The 15,492-nt window shown below is 36.7% G+C and overlaps 1 protein-coding gene across 1 annotated transcript in view; it reads left to right on the top strand.

Moving 5' to 3' along the window:
- Nucleotides 1-15,492, top strand: part of LOC127525143 (metal transporter CNNM1) — a 34,606-nt gene that overhangs the window by 4,878 nt on the left and 14,236 nt on the right. The window contains exons 2-7 of the mRNA XM_051917474.1: nt 5,760-5,903; nt 7,138-7,278; nt 7,521-7,690; nt 9,043-9,142; nt 11,306-11,451; nt 12,375-12,618. Coding sequence (XP_051773434.1) covers nt 5,760-5,903; nt 7,138-7,278; nt 7,521-7,690; nt 9,043-9,142; nt 11,306-11,451; nt 12,375-12,618 — 945 coding nt within the window. The remainder of the gene's footprint in view (nt 1-5,759; nt 5,904-7,137; nt 7,279-7,520; nt 7,691-9,042; nt 9,143-11,305; nt 11,452-12,374; nt 12,619-15,492) is intronic.

Here is a 15,492-nt window from a genome sequence, read left to right as displayed (position 1 = left end):
AACTTTTAAAAATGGCAGAGCTTATGCTATAGAATCACAGGGCTGCTGTAATCAGTAGAGTAAACCTAAGTCAGAGATTCAGGTCACAAGATAAAACATAACCAACAACATCTGATCACATTTTCTCTTGGCTTGTCTCGCTGCTATACCTTGATTACAGCAGCCTGACAAAAACTAATGTTATAAAGTCAAGGGTCAAGAGCCCAACTAAAGCAAATACTGATCACCATAATGGTGACCTAAAAATTGTGACTCTTTCCTTCAGTGGGGTTTTTGCTTTGTACCCTTAAAATGACAACTTTGTACCTTATCTACCACTAAAAGGTGCATTTTAATACCGTTGAGTAGCAATATTTACCCTTAAGGTACTACTATGAACTTTTACAGGTAAATACAATGATGTCCCTTTAAAGGGATGGTTCACCCAAAAAGGAAAATTCTGTCATAATTTACTCACTTCAAGTTGTTCCAAACCTGTATGAATTTCTTTCTGCTGCTGAACACAAAAGAAGATATTTTGAAGAATGTTGGTAACCAGACAGGTTTGGAACAACTTGAGGTGAGTAAATGATGACAGAATTTTCATTTTTTTAAACTATCCATTTAAGGCTTCTGTCCCATTGACAAGCTGTTTAACCCCTAAATGTAACAAATCAATAATGAATTAATTACCATTCATCCCTGCTGCAAACATTCAGACATGCAAACTTTTGTTTCAGAAGTTCTAACATAGCAAATATACTGCAAACATTATGGCAGAATGAATTGCCTGTGTTCTTTGCTTTTCTGTAAGAGTTTGGTAAATGATATAACAAACACATTAGTTATAAAAACATTAGGCCTACATAATTCACCCTAAAAAAGGCAACAGCTAAGTTCAAATAGTGATAGATGCTATTTACACAGCAGTTTTTTCTTTGCACAGTTTAATAGTTGTTAGATGCTATTTATACTTAGTGCAAATAGTGGCAGATACTATTTTGCACCTCAGTGTATTCTAGTATATTATAAAACAGTATGCAGCAATAACATATTCAATTTATATGATTATATTTATTAAATTCATAAATGGATGCTGGCTTACCGGGACATTAATTGTCCCCATCCCTAAAGCCCTTACCTATACCTACTCCTGGCTCACTGATAAACACTTTATTTCCACTATTAAATACCCGGTAGGTTTATTTCCACTTTTTGAATATTTTCTTAATTTTTTATTTAAGAAAAATTGCCTCTCAGAGCTGATATGTGATGGGAAAAGCGAGACAAATGAGTTTGCAAAAAGGTAGATTCAATCATGGGTTGGTCACATCAAAAGCTAACGCCACTGATCTCCACACAACTGATCCGGTTATGAATAGGATTTCTTTTGTAATTTTGTCTGGCTCAATCAGGCAATGGTGGGCGGAGTTAATGTAAATAGCCTCTACCAACAAGGAAATTAACAAAAAAAAAAATGTATAATTGACTCACCCCATGTAATTTCAAATACACACAGTACATGTATGTTGTTAAAGTATGTTTTTTTTTTTTTCATGGAAATCTTTATAGAGCTCTTTTACGTATGATAGTTCACTGTGGCTAAGCTCCAAAAATGACCAAAAAACAGCCAATGCAACACCATTTTGGCTTTAGCTGTGTAAAGACATTAGGTCATACTGGAAGGGAATGATGTAAGGATGAGTAAATCAGGTAGTGTCATTTTTGGATGAACTTTCCCTTTAAATGAAAGTTCCTCTGAGTGCTTGTCTGTACAGAAACATCAGGGCAGATTAGCTGCAGCAGTGACCTTTTGGTCCAATCAGTGTCTCAGCTTGGGACCATATGGACAAAAAGAGCAGAGCGAGAGAGAAGAGGATCTGCTTCCTCACACTGTGAGCAACCAGCCTGTCTCTCTTTGAAGCCTCTGCCTCCAGTGAACATATTACAGCAGGGATAATGAAATATGCAGGCTCAACCTTTCCCTCTCCAGTCAGTGAAATAAGGCAGATGCTGAACAGCAGGTAAAGGTGAAGTTGAATAAAATGACCTTTTTCTAAAGAATAAGTTATTGAAGTGGTAAAACTGTCAAAATGTAGCAGTTCCTTAAAAATTAAAAGCCATGATTCTTTTCAGCAAAATGCTAAATTTAAAACATACAATGGTAATTTGCTATATAAAAAATTCTTAAAGAAACAGTTCACCAAAAAAGGAAGCACATTTTATTTCAAGTTAAAAAAGATTTGGTTTTGCTATGGTAATAAATTAACTATACAAGGCAAACTTTATATCAAACAGAGATGTTAAAGTGTTCTCATTACCTTAAGTTAGCAAAGGTCCACAAATACATATCACGTTGGTTACGTTAACAGCTTGGGGCAGCACCTCGTGAGTGGCCTGATCGCATCGCGAGGCTTTTTCGTTTCGGCCCGTGTTAACAGTCTGCTTGTACAACTGTGATTTACGCCATAAAATAATCACGACCAAGTATGCTGATCAACACAAAGTTCCCGTGAATTCCAACTGCTTGTAATTATTTATTTTCGGCCCATAGCCGCTATGCTATAGCGCCGGGGAATATGTGAGATCCTACCTCGACCGCGCTGAGGAAAACCCCGCGCAAGTCTGCTTCGCGTCCCGCGGACGGAGGATGCGTCAATCGGGGTTACCAATATGAATCGCGAATGTAGATACATATATAGTTACCAAAGACGGAGGGGGAAAATTAAATAATAAATCACTTACCACAGTTGTAAATCACTCCTCTTGCTGCTACCTGAATCTCGACCATTGAAGATCCCACAATGCCTCTGTATATTTGAAATTTACAGCAATATTCAGCACGAGTCAAGTGAAGTATACTTTGCAAGGCTGTGCGTTCGACTGTGCGTACTTGTAAAAAAAGCGAAGTATACCCAGGGCTTTAAGAACTTATCAGCCTGCGCCATCTAGAGTTTCATGGCAGAGCTTTGTATTTTAAAAGGACCAAGAGCATCAATGGCATGCCCATTGTAAGGTTGAGTCATGTTAGGATAAAGCTTAACATATAAATGATCTAAAATATAATTATAACTTAATGTTCGAACAGTAGGTGGCGCTGACACTAAATTGAGGTGGTTTTCTATAAAGGCATTGTGACAACCATTCGTACAAATTTTTCTGCCAGTATGCAAGAGCACCATAAGCTACAACACCACTTCTGTTTGACATTTGCTAACAATTCCATTGGGATTTATGCAGAGAATGGTGCTGAAAACCAAAAATCGTACTGCTCAGGTTGCTGAGGCTTTGTCTGAAAAGGATCTGGTTAGGTAAAACAAACTGGGCAAACTATTTAGGAAAAGGAAAAAAAAAAAAAAATCGAAGTGGCAAAAAATCTAGTTGAACTGAAACCACTCCAAGCTCAAGGAATGAAATAAAAGAATTTAGTATCTATTTCATGCACAGGTTCAGAAAATATGTGAAATTTTGAACTATTGGTGGTGCTAGAGAATTATAGGGGTCGACTCCATTGCAGAAAACATAAAATAATAAGAAAACAAACAAATACAATAGGTCCCCTACATATCTTTAGTGCTTGGCCCCTAAAAATTGTTCATGTGTCGAATTACTGGATCGATAGCTATGTAATTCTTATTTCTAACTGTATTCTGAATGAATAATCAGACTTTACATTTACTAAAATAGTATAATAGTTTAGTATAATTCAGCTCAAGATCAAATGCAACATGCATACAAGCATCAAAATAAAATAAAAAAAATCACATACTTGCACACACATACTGTACATAAACATACATCTCCATATCACTTAACATAAATCATGCATACAGTTTCACAAATTCTTTTGAACAAACTTAGAAAACAGTCAGGCGTTTCATTCATCAGTTCTCCTGTGTTTTTCTTTCCATTTTCAGCTACACGCTGTGCTTTATTTAGCATTCCTCACCATACTGCTCTGCCATGCATCACATGAGTAGAGTATAGTGCCAGCTTTAACGAGTTCATTTGCTGGCACAGCAGCTGAGGGAATCGCAGGGACATCCGTGTGGGCTCAGACCCCCCGGCTCCGCGTGTGTGCTTGTGTTATATAATAGCGTAGTGATGTAATGCGGTTCCCTGCACATCAGCTTTGAGGAGTATCGTGCCGAGTGCTGCATTGCCCTTGCTCTCCACCTGACTCCTGCAGAATTCTTCACTTTCACTCAGTGTGCGCCGCTACCATGGAGACCACAGAGAGAGAGGCTTTAGTTTCTCTCTATCAAAAGGTTGAGGATTATATCATTTAATCCTCTCCGCCTGAAATGATATTTCAAATCTAATGATTAACAGAAATGCAAGCTGGAATGTATTGTTTGTTTTATTGCTTCTGTCTGGGAATTTAGTGAACAATATTGTATAAGCAGTAAGCACTGATCATGAGCTTTTGTGACCTTTTTTTGCTGCTGTTCCTTTAAGATTCTAATATAAATGCCCACTTTGCATGTGAAATGAAATACTACTCTTTGCTGCAGAAACAAGCTGCTGGTTTGCTGTTGGTGCCAATGTAGATTTAACAGTACCAAATTTCAATAACAGACTCTTTGCAAAGATGCATTACATTACGAGAGATATTGATATTGATATTGATATTGATAAATCAATCTGCTGAAATGACCAGACTTTCTAGTTTCTAATGCTGGGACTCCTCGGTTCTGCTAAACATTGAATTGCCATTATTAACATATAAATGCATTCAAATGTTGGACAAATCATCTGTTGGACGTCGCAAATGTTGTGGAAGTATAGAACAAGTCAATTCTGTTAAATATTTTTAAAAGAAGTCTCTTAAGCTCACCAAGACTGCTTTTATTTGATCAAAAATACAGAAAAAAAAAAAAAAAATGTTTTCTATTTTAATATATTTTAAAATGTAATTTATTCCTATAAAGAATTTTCAGCATCATTACTCCAGTCTTCAGTGTCACATGATCCTTCAGAAATCATTCTAATATGCTGATTTGATGCTCAAGAAACATTTCTGATTATTATCAATGTTGAAAACAATCTTTGTGGAATCCATGATACTTTATTTTCAGGATGCCTTGATTAACAGAAAGTTTAAAAGAACAGCATTTATTTAAAAATAAAAATCTTTTGTAAAAATATAAATGTCTTTAATGTGTTTAAAAGTGTTAGAAAATCTTACTGATGCCAAAATTTTGAATGGTAATGCATATAAACAAAGCAAATGTGTTTCTTCATAATATGAAAACATAGTTAGGCCTCATACTTATTTAATGAAATGGGGCAACATAAACTAATGTCAGAAAAGTCCATTAATGCCGGAGCAGCTTGTTGACTCAAAAACAGCAAATTCCAACAGATTCCAGGTTTTTAGCTCGGTCAGCTTTATCATCAGAGCCGCAGGGATTCCCAAACCCCATTGCATAATCCCTCAGCACTGTTTACATAAGGTCAGGTCTGGATCCTCAGAACTGTCATAGATAATCTCTTCATGAGCCTTCATTTCAAGCACTCTTTATGGTATGCGACAAAGTTCAACTCCTGCAACAATGCATCCAAAGGGTCAAACAAATGGACAGGCCTTCATTTGCTAAAGTTATGTGACTATTGATTTAGCACACTTTGCCTAATAACTTTATTGATTCATGGATTGATTTAATAGCACTGCAATTTTGTGAAATTAGCTTTAGTATGTTAAATGAGGATGGGGAATATGAGCATAAAATTAAACTGCATATCCTGATGCTCCTGTGTCTTTCTCTGGCACTGTAAAGGGAAATCTCATTTGGCTATCGTGCAGAGGGTCAATAATGAAGGAGATGGAGATCCTTTCTACGAAGTCATGGGCATCATCACTCTGGAAGATGTCATCGAGGAAATCATCAAATCTGAGATTGTGGATGAAACGGATCTTTATAGTAGGTGTTTTAAATTTTCTCTGGCACACTCATGCAAATCCTTAGCCACATCTTTCCATCATCATTAAATCTTCAGATGAACATTCAAATATATCTAGAAGTTACAAAATGGTGCATTATATGAAGAATGTTTCCTCTAAAGAGCCATTACAGAGCGTTTGACTGAGTGAAACCCTGCCCTGATCTCTGCTGCTTCCTCATGCATAGTCAATAATACTGTGACCCTGTTGCAATAATTACCACATTAATTGGATTCTAGAACTCTGTGCTATTTGTCTGCTGCCAAAGCTTGTTCTCTGCAATAAGCAAATTGCTTTTAATTATATTAACAATGCTGACATATAGGGGGAGACTGGGGTTAGTTGTCACCAGTGTTGGGGAAATTTACTTTTAAAAGTAATGCATTACAATATTGCGTTACACCCTAAAAAAAGTAACTAATTGCATTACTTAGTTACTTTTGGTGGAAAGTAATGCGATACATTACTTCTCTGTTACTTTTTCTCAAATAAATAAATAAATAAAGTTATAGTTTTGGCAAATGTAAAGTCCCTTTCACACCAAAAATGTAATGATTTCTTCGATGTTCCAGCACAACTCATGAGGATAGAAGAGGTGTCAGTCAATAAAAGGGAAAACAAAGTAACTTAGTTACTTATTTGAAAAAGTAATATTTTGTTATAAATAGTAGTGTTACTTTACTAGTTAATTGAAAAAAAGTAATCTGATAACGTACTGTAACTTACGTTACTTGTAATCCTGACTACAAATAAAGCTATTGAACATTTTGACAGTTATTGTCTAGGAAATAAGTTATGGTTATTACTATATAAATTAAATAAATCACTAAATAAATAAAACCTTAACCCTAACAAAGGTGTTGAGCATGTTAATTCAAATCAAGTATATTTGAGTCTTTTTGGTACAACATTTACTGTTATTTTTATTTATTTATTAAATTTACAACATGGCTAATCATTTCACTTGACTCATTTTGTGCTGAAAAACAAAAATCAAGGCATGATACAAAAATGACCTGAAAGTATTCTTCCATTATATTTAATTAAAATGTATGGAGTTAAATATTGTATAAATTGCCTGGAGATCAATTTAACGGTTTTCTTTTTTAATCCTTTATTGTCTATACATCTTAAACTTATTCTCTATGCTCTGGTTCACTGCTTATTGGTTTGAAGTAAAGCCTACATAATACATTGCTGTTGTGTCTTGGCAGCTGATAACCGTACGAAGAGGAGAGTGTCTCACCATGAGAGGAAACAGCAAGATTTCTCCATATTTAAACTGTCAGAGAGTGAAATGAAGGTCAAAGTTTCACCACAGCTTCTGCTCGCAACACATCGCTTTCTGGCCACAGGTAATCTCAATTCACAGTTGTGGGAACCTGTTAATGATCAGTTCAGACAGTTTCAATTTAATAGAATTTGAAGTTTTATGAAATTGAAAGTTGTTTTAAGTTTATAGAGGGCCAAAAGTATGTATCCACGATCATTTGACAATATACTCATTTGGCGGAGAATCATAAATCATCAATAAATGGTGAAGGATCATGCTGTGTTTCACTGTCATTGATTCTCTCTGTTCCCTTCCTGTCGGTAGAAGTAGAGCCTTTTAAGCCAACGCATCTCTCAGAAAAGATCCTTCTGCGATTGATCAAGCACCCGAGCGTTGTGCAGGAACTCAAGTTTGACGAGAAAAACAAGCGATCACCAAAGCACTACCTCTTCCAGCGTAACAAGCCTGTGGATTATTTTATCCTCATATTGCAGGTAGAGCACTACAAAAACATTCCTAAATGTCTTTTATATATACACCGATCAGGCATAACATTATGACCACGTTCCTAATATTGTGTTGGTCCCCCTTTTGCTGCCAAAACCACCCTGACCCGTTGAGGCATGGACTCCACTTGACCCCTGAAGGTGTGCTGTGATATCTGGCACCAAGATGTTAGCAGCAGATCCTTTAAGTTGCGAGGAGGGGCCTCCATGGATCGGACATGTTTGTTCAGCACATCCCACAGATGCTCGATTGGACTGAGATCTGGGGAATTTGGAGGCTAAGTCAACACCTCAAACTCGTTGTGCTCCTCAAACCATTCCTGAACCATTTTTGCTTTGTGGTAGGGCATATTATCCTGCTGAAAGAGGCCACAGCCACCAGGGAATACCATTTCTATGAAAGGGTGTACATGGTGTGCAACAATGCTTAGGCAGGTGGTACGTGTCAAAGTAACATCCACATGGATGGCAGGACCTAAGGTTTCACAGCAGAACATTGCCCAAAGCATCACACTGCCACCGCCAGCTTGTCTTCTTCCCATAGTGCATCCTGGTGCCAAGTGTTCCCCAGGTAAGCGACACACACGCACCCAGCCATCCATGTGATGTAAAAGAAAATGTGATTCATCAGACCAGGCCACCTTCTCCCATTGCTCTGTGGTCCAGTTCTGATGCTTACATGCCCACTGTTGGTGCTTTCGGCGGTGGACGGGGGTCAGCATGGGCACCCTGACTGATCTGGGGCTATGTAGCCCCATACGCAACAAACTGTGATGCACTGTGTATTCTGACACCTTTCTATCAGAACCAGCATTAACTTCTTGAGCAATTTGAGCTTCAGTAGCTCATCTGTTGGATCGGACCACACGGGCCAGCCTTCGCTCCCCACGTACATCAATGAGCTTTGGCCGCCCATGACCCTGTCGCCGATTCACCACTGTTCCTTCCTTAAGCCACCTTTGATAGATACTGACCACTGCAGACCGGGAACACCCCACAAGAGCTGCAATTTTGGAGATGCCTATATTTGCCTATATTTTTCCTGCTTCTAACACATCAACTTTGAGGACAAAATGTTCACTTGCTGCCTAATATATCCCACCCACTAACAGGTGCCGTGATGAAGAGATAATCAGTGTTATTCACTTCACCTGTCAGTGGTCATAATGTTATGCCTGATCGGTGTATTGAAAGACATATGCAAAATAAAAACATATTCATTATTGGACCCCACTGCAGGTGGAGTAAAAATGATACTTTGCTCAGTTTTCATTAATGCAAACTTTGATTTCAGAAGGTTTTGGCATATAAATGTGTGATTCATCTCTCTCTGGCTGCAGGGTCGAGTCGAGGTAGAGATCGGTAAAGAGGGACTAAAGTTTGAAAATGGGCCGTTCACATACTACGGCTTACCTGCTATCATGACCATCCTACCCACAGGTTTGTTTACTGATTTAAAGTGCCCCAATTATGCTATTTTAAAGGTTCCTAATTTTGTTTTGGAGGTCTACATGCATCCGAGACCCTGTTTACACCTGGTATTAAGAAACGTTTTGGTCGATCAGATCACAAGTGGACAATGCTAAATACAGGTGTAAATGGGGTGTAAAACGTTTTGAGCTTGTCCACTTTCGACTACTTCCAGAGGTAGTCGAAAACGCATTTGACCAGATTCCTTTCATAGTGTAAACGGTCATGTGGTTGAATGTGTTCGAACAGCCACAAAAGACCGCCTACTCTCCGCCTACTGACTTAATGTGTAAACATTAAGGGAAGCGCGCTAGCCACAAGGGATTTAAACTTTGTCGGCTGAAGTCCCACATTTGGTTTGAAGACGAAAAATGTACCAAGCACAATGTTCTCTCACCATTCCTGATTTCTAACACACACTCATTGCCTTCAGCCAGTCTTGTGGCTATCAGAGCAGAAACGAAAGCTGCTGCACTCTATATGTTTTACCATCATATCCATTCACGTTCATAAGTAAATTGCGCAAACTTATTTTGTCCTTTAGATTGAAAGATCCATACATTTACCCGCCCATAGTAGATCCTCCCCGTGAAGAAATCAGGACAGAAGTAGTTGAAAGTGGACAAAAGAGACACCAGGTGTAAACGGGTAATTGTGTCCCTCGTCAACTTGTGATCCGATCAACCAAAACGCATATTAATACCAGCTGCTTAAGGTCAAAAATCACTTGAATTTTCTCATAATATACATTGCAGCATCACCTTTTTTCTCGCAGCCTTTGAAACAGTTTGATAAAGTGTTGGTCTCTATAAACCCCTCCTTTCCAAAAGCCTACTCTGCTCTGATTGGTCAGATGGTCCAGTCTGTTGTGATTGGTCTACTGCTTACAGTGTGTGTCGGAAACAAAACGGCCATTACCATATCTGAATTTCAGCTCCGGAGGCTTCCTCAGCACTTGATACACAGTGATAGAAACAGTAACCATGCCGTCGTTGTTCATGGGCAGCCAGTGAAGACCTTAGGCTGGCATTATGAAAATTTGTTACAGACGTATGTAGGGTTGAGCAGAAATTAATGCTGGAATTACTGATGACTCATTTCAGGCAGTTCAAAATTGTTCTTTCTTTTAGGAGACAATAACTCCATTTATCGTGCACTTTGAAACTTTGCAGCCCTTTTACATTCACAAACTGCTAAATTATACACTACATGAAAGGTAATGTCTAAAAAAGCATAATAGGAGCACTTTAATATTGTCAGAATTCAACACTGGAGCTGAACAGAGCCTCATTAGATAAATCAACTTGAGTTTCCAGAATATCTTGAACAAGGTTTTCCTGCAGTAAAAACATTAATGAGCAATTAAAAACTCTGAGAGGCGTTGAGCGCGCAGAGCATACGTGACCCCTCTAGCAACGCTCTCCAGAGATAATTAAGGCAGAAAATCTAAACAGAGCGGCTATGTAAATCTTTGGAGAGTAGACTTGGGTAATTACAGCGGGAGAGAAACTCTTGTCTGCCCACTCAGGCAAATTGGCACGTTATTATATAAGGATGAAAATCTCATAAGCTTAGCATCATGAAAATGCAAAAATAACTTCAAGGATGGAGCCTTCAGCCCTTGTTGAAGAGATTAATTCAGAACAAATGTGCGTTAAATCTAAGTTATCTAAGCTAAGTGTCATTGTCAAAGTATGTCTCTCTGGTGAGTTTTTTCTCGGCATCTCTCTCATAATTTTTCAGTTTTTTTATGCACAAACAAATTAAATATTATATATGTTTTGAATTTGAATATATATGTTGGCTATTTCACTCAAAAGTGTGTAAGACCATACTTAGGTATGTGTTTCCTTATTAAAAAACCTGTATGTGTTTCTTTATTTAAAAAAAACAACTCTAAAATCTAATATTACCTTTGAAAAATACATCTAAAATAATGTCTATAATAGTATCAATAAGTGAAAATATTACTTCTGAAAGATTCCGCCACAGCCAAGTGTACAAAAAGATGCAATACGTATATACTATACTGTCTAAATTCTAGACTGTGATTATAGACTCTTAAGGGAAAGGAATGTCTAAATATCTGTGGCAATAATTTAAGCAATAATCAACTGAATCACTGTGATCCAGTCAACAGGTCACCATCACTGAGCAGCGGTCTCAATCATTCTGATACTACAATCCATGGAGGCAGCATGGGTCAACTAAGCATCAGCGGAGCACCGTATTTACCAGACTATTCAGTTCGTCAGCTCACAAACCTACAGATCATTAAGGTAAATTTGACTCTGCTGAGAGAAATTCACAGTTTTTCAGGCTGCTAGATGAGGGGGAAATACACAAAGAAAATTCTAGGTCATATATTATGGTTCACATTCCCCAATATCAAAAGATATTATTATTTTATGTTAAAGGGTTAGTTCACCCACAAATGAAAATTCTGTCATTAATTACTCACCTTCATGTCGTTCCAAACCCGTAAGACCTTCATTCATCTTCGAAATACAAATTAAGATATTTTTGATAAAATCCGATGGCTCAGTGAGGCCTGCATTGACAGCAAGATAATTAACACTTTCAATGCCCAGAAAGCTACTTTACGACTTTATTCTACAATATCTAGTGATATCTAGTGATGGGTGATTTCAAAACACTGCTTCATGAAGCTTCAAATGAAGTTGTTATTTTGTTTTTTTGGTGCACAAAAAGTATTCTCGTCACTTCATAACATTAAGGTTGAACCACTGTAGTCACATGAACTGTTTTAAATACATCTTTAGTAGCTTTCTGGGCATTGAAAGTGTTAATTATCTTGCTGTCAATGGAGGCCTCACTGAGCCATCGGATTTTATCAAAAATATCTTAATTTGAGTTCTGAAGATGAACGAAGGTCTTACGGGTTTGGAACGACATGAGGGTGAGAAATTAATGACAGAATTTTCATTTTTGAGTGAACTAATCCTTTAAAGACAGTTTTTTTTTTTTTTTTTTTTTTTTTTTTGTGAGAATGAACCAAGGACTTTCATCAAGCTTTTAATTCCAGTGTTCTCTGGTTTTGCTCCAAAAGTACTAAAGCAAATACTTTTTAATATCAATAAATAATGCTCATGTAATTATTCATACTATATGATAGAAATCCTATAGTATTATGAGATATGTATTGTAAAATTGTCTCAGTATGTTATGTCATTGTTTCCAGATCACTCGTAACCATTATCAGAATGCCCTGACAGCTACACGCATGGACAGCTCTCCGCAAACACCCGATGCAGAGAGTCAAGCTCCTGGGGAGAGAATGACAATCCCCGAGACGCGTTCTAACAGCATCGCCCTTCCGCTGACTGAACCGCGGCCCTGTCTGACCCGATTCCACCAGCACAGCCATCTCTACAGACAGCCAGATAGCACCACCACCACCCTTAATGAGAGAAACCGCATCGTCCGTGAGTGCATTCGCTTTTCATTAGAGTCTTCTTCCTCGGGTCTGTTTGGTTGTTTGTCAGGCAGCAAATAAATATTAAAACAATTTTACACTGAAATATATTTTTACTCTAGAGCTAAATAAGTCAGCAAAAGCTTTATATGACAAAACCTTTGAGCTCATCTTTAAAGGCTCTGATCTTTTCTGAAGTTGGCAGCGATTACATAACCATGGTGTCAGGCAGCATAACCACTGTTTGAGGTACTCTAAGAAAGTTGTTTTATACAGTTAGCCAAATTTAACCATAACTATCAATGTCAGTCATCTTAAAGTGCCCTATTGTGCTATTTTAAAGGTTCCTAATTTTGTTTTGGTCTCCTGCAATGTTACATGCATCCAAGGTAAAAAAAAAAACCCCACTTCATTCACCTAATTTTTTTAGTGATTTTGAAAACGTTTTGTTTGAAGATTCAGTTTCTCTAAACCCCTCCTCTCTGTGAGCCTACTCTGCTCTGACTGGTCAGACGGCCCAGTCTGTTGTGATTGGTCTATTGTTTATAGTAGGTATCTGAAGCAAAAAGCCTATTACCATATCTGAATTTCAGCTCCAGAGGTTTCCTCAGCACTTGTTTACACAGTGATATGAACAGGAGAGATGGCGTTCCAGCATGAGTCCTCATTCTTTTGAAGTGCATGCAAATTGGATTTGCATCGCTGAAAACAGTGTCTTTGCAACATGTTGACAACACGAGCCAAACTCTTCCAGTCTCAGCAACAACTACAGAGTTTGAGGGCGGGTCAAAGTTGTTTGCAGGCAGCCAATGAAGACCAAGGGCTGGAATTATGATTGTTATGTAGGTTACATTGTTATGTAGGTATGTAACAGGAAGTAAGACAGGAAGAATTGCTGATGACTAGTTTTAACAGTTCGCCCATGCGGAAATGTAATGTTATATATATATATATATATATATATATATATATATATATATATACATACACATATGTATACATATATGAAATATCAATATATGGAATATAAGCTCATATAAACTAAAAACATATATGAAACCTATTAGAAATTAGAACAATTCCATATATTGACATATAAATATTTCCCATATAAATATATTTGTTTATGTATGTATAATACATATTTTGACATAATGTATCATATATGAAATATTCTATTATGCTCATATAGAGTAAAAACATAAATGCACATATATGTATAGCTATATATAAAAATATATGAAACATATTAGAAAAAAATAAAATAAAATAAAAAATAAATAAAATAAAACTACCCCCAAGGAAAAACAACAACAACAACAACACAGCATGACAGCACACAACAACACCAACCAGGAAACCATTTACAACAGGAAACAACCCCAACGAACTGGCACAGGACTGAGAACACAAGGAGAATAAATAGGGAAGGAAATAAGGAGGATAACAGCTCACAAATTATTTTAAATTATGTATATGAATTGCAAAATTATACAGATATATTAAACATGGTTTCATATATTTGTAACATATCTTTTAATACAAGTTATGGACATGTACCTACAGTGTTGCAGTGCACATCACAGGCCTGGACTGGGGCTAAAATCCAGCCCATGTGGCCCATGAGTTCACCTGTGGATGTTTTGCTGGGGTTAGGGCCTTAAATGGGAATAAATAAATTAATAAATTAGGACAGAAACAAATAATAGATGTTATTTTGATGAATGTATTTTGAACCATTTTGGTTACCCTTGACTTCTATATGGAAAAAAACAGTTCATAGAACTGATATATTTTAAGTAAACTGAACTGTTTTATTGTTTTGAGTTTTATGAATATTTCTTTTAAAATAAAAAAATTTACCAGTTCTGCTTACTTAAACTTTTAAGGCAACCCAACTTATTCGGGTTTACAGTGCAACAATAACATTTGTGAAGAGTGAACACCTAATTCATGTAAGACACTGATATTTATCTTTCATCAGGCTCTCATTTAATTTATTTTACTTCAATTACAATTCATTATAGCTATTACAAAGTTCATAAAATATATTTAAAAGAGAAAAAAGCTTCATCCTTAATTCATGAGATCCAGGCTTTAAAGCTGTTTTGTTAAATTATCCATTGTAATTTCTCTAATGAAATTTACCATAGTTTTTGCACAGAATCCGGTGTTTAACTGTAGTAGGCCTATTAGTAATATCACGGTAGGGCCGTCGCTGAAGGGGCGAAAGGTGGTGATGATACTAGGGGCTCCCGGCTTTTCGGGGGCCTCCGCGATTTCAACTGTTTTAAGCTGGATTCACCACAGAACCTTTAATGTTCCCATATCACTCGACTATATAACACAAAATCCTGAATCAAATCTGAATGGATCAGGCAACTTGTACTGTTTATCATTTGATAGAGCAGCAGAAGCGCAGTGCACATTCATCAGCACTGATCTGTTTTCATGCTTCGGCTGGCGGATGCACATTTTTTTTGCAGTTACCCATGTGATCCAATTGAAAACAAAATGAAAAACAAAATCTAAAATCTTTACAGAAAAATTGTGATAGTTTTGAAATCGGATATAAGTTATGAAATGGGGATTACAAAATTCAAGTTGCTCAAAATTAATAAGAGAATTAAAAAGAAAACCCTATAAGCATACATTGCATATATGCTGTTTAAATAAACTTATTCTATATAAATTAGACACATATTGTTAACATATATGGCCTTAACATTCAGTACCATAAAAATTCATCATATAAATATTTTTAATATATGTATATATACTAATATTACTATAGATATTTTATATATGGTATAAGCCTATATACATATGTTCAACATATAGTGTTCACATTAATGGCATTAACATACATTACATTATAAAAAAA

This window comes from Ctenopharyngodon idella, chromosome 13, assembly GCF_019924925.1.
Source record: "Ctenopharyngodon idella isolate HZGC_01 chromosome 13, HZGC01, whole genome shotgun sequence".
NCBI lineage: Eukaryota > Metazoa > Chordata > Actinopteri > Cypriniformes > Xenocyprididae > Ctenopharyngodon > Ctenopharyngodon idella.
Note: the sequence above shows the minus strand (reverse complement) of the source record. Positions and strands in the feature narration are given on the sequence as shown.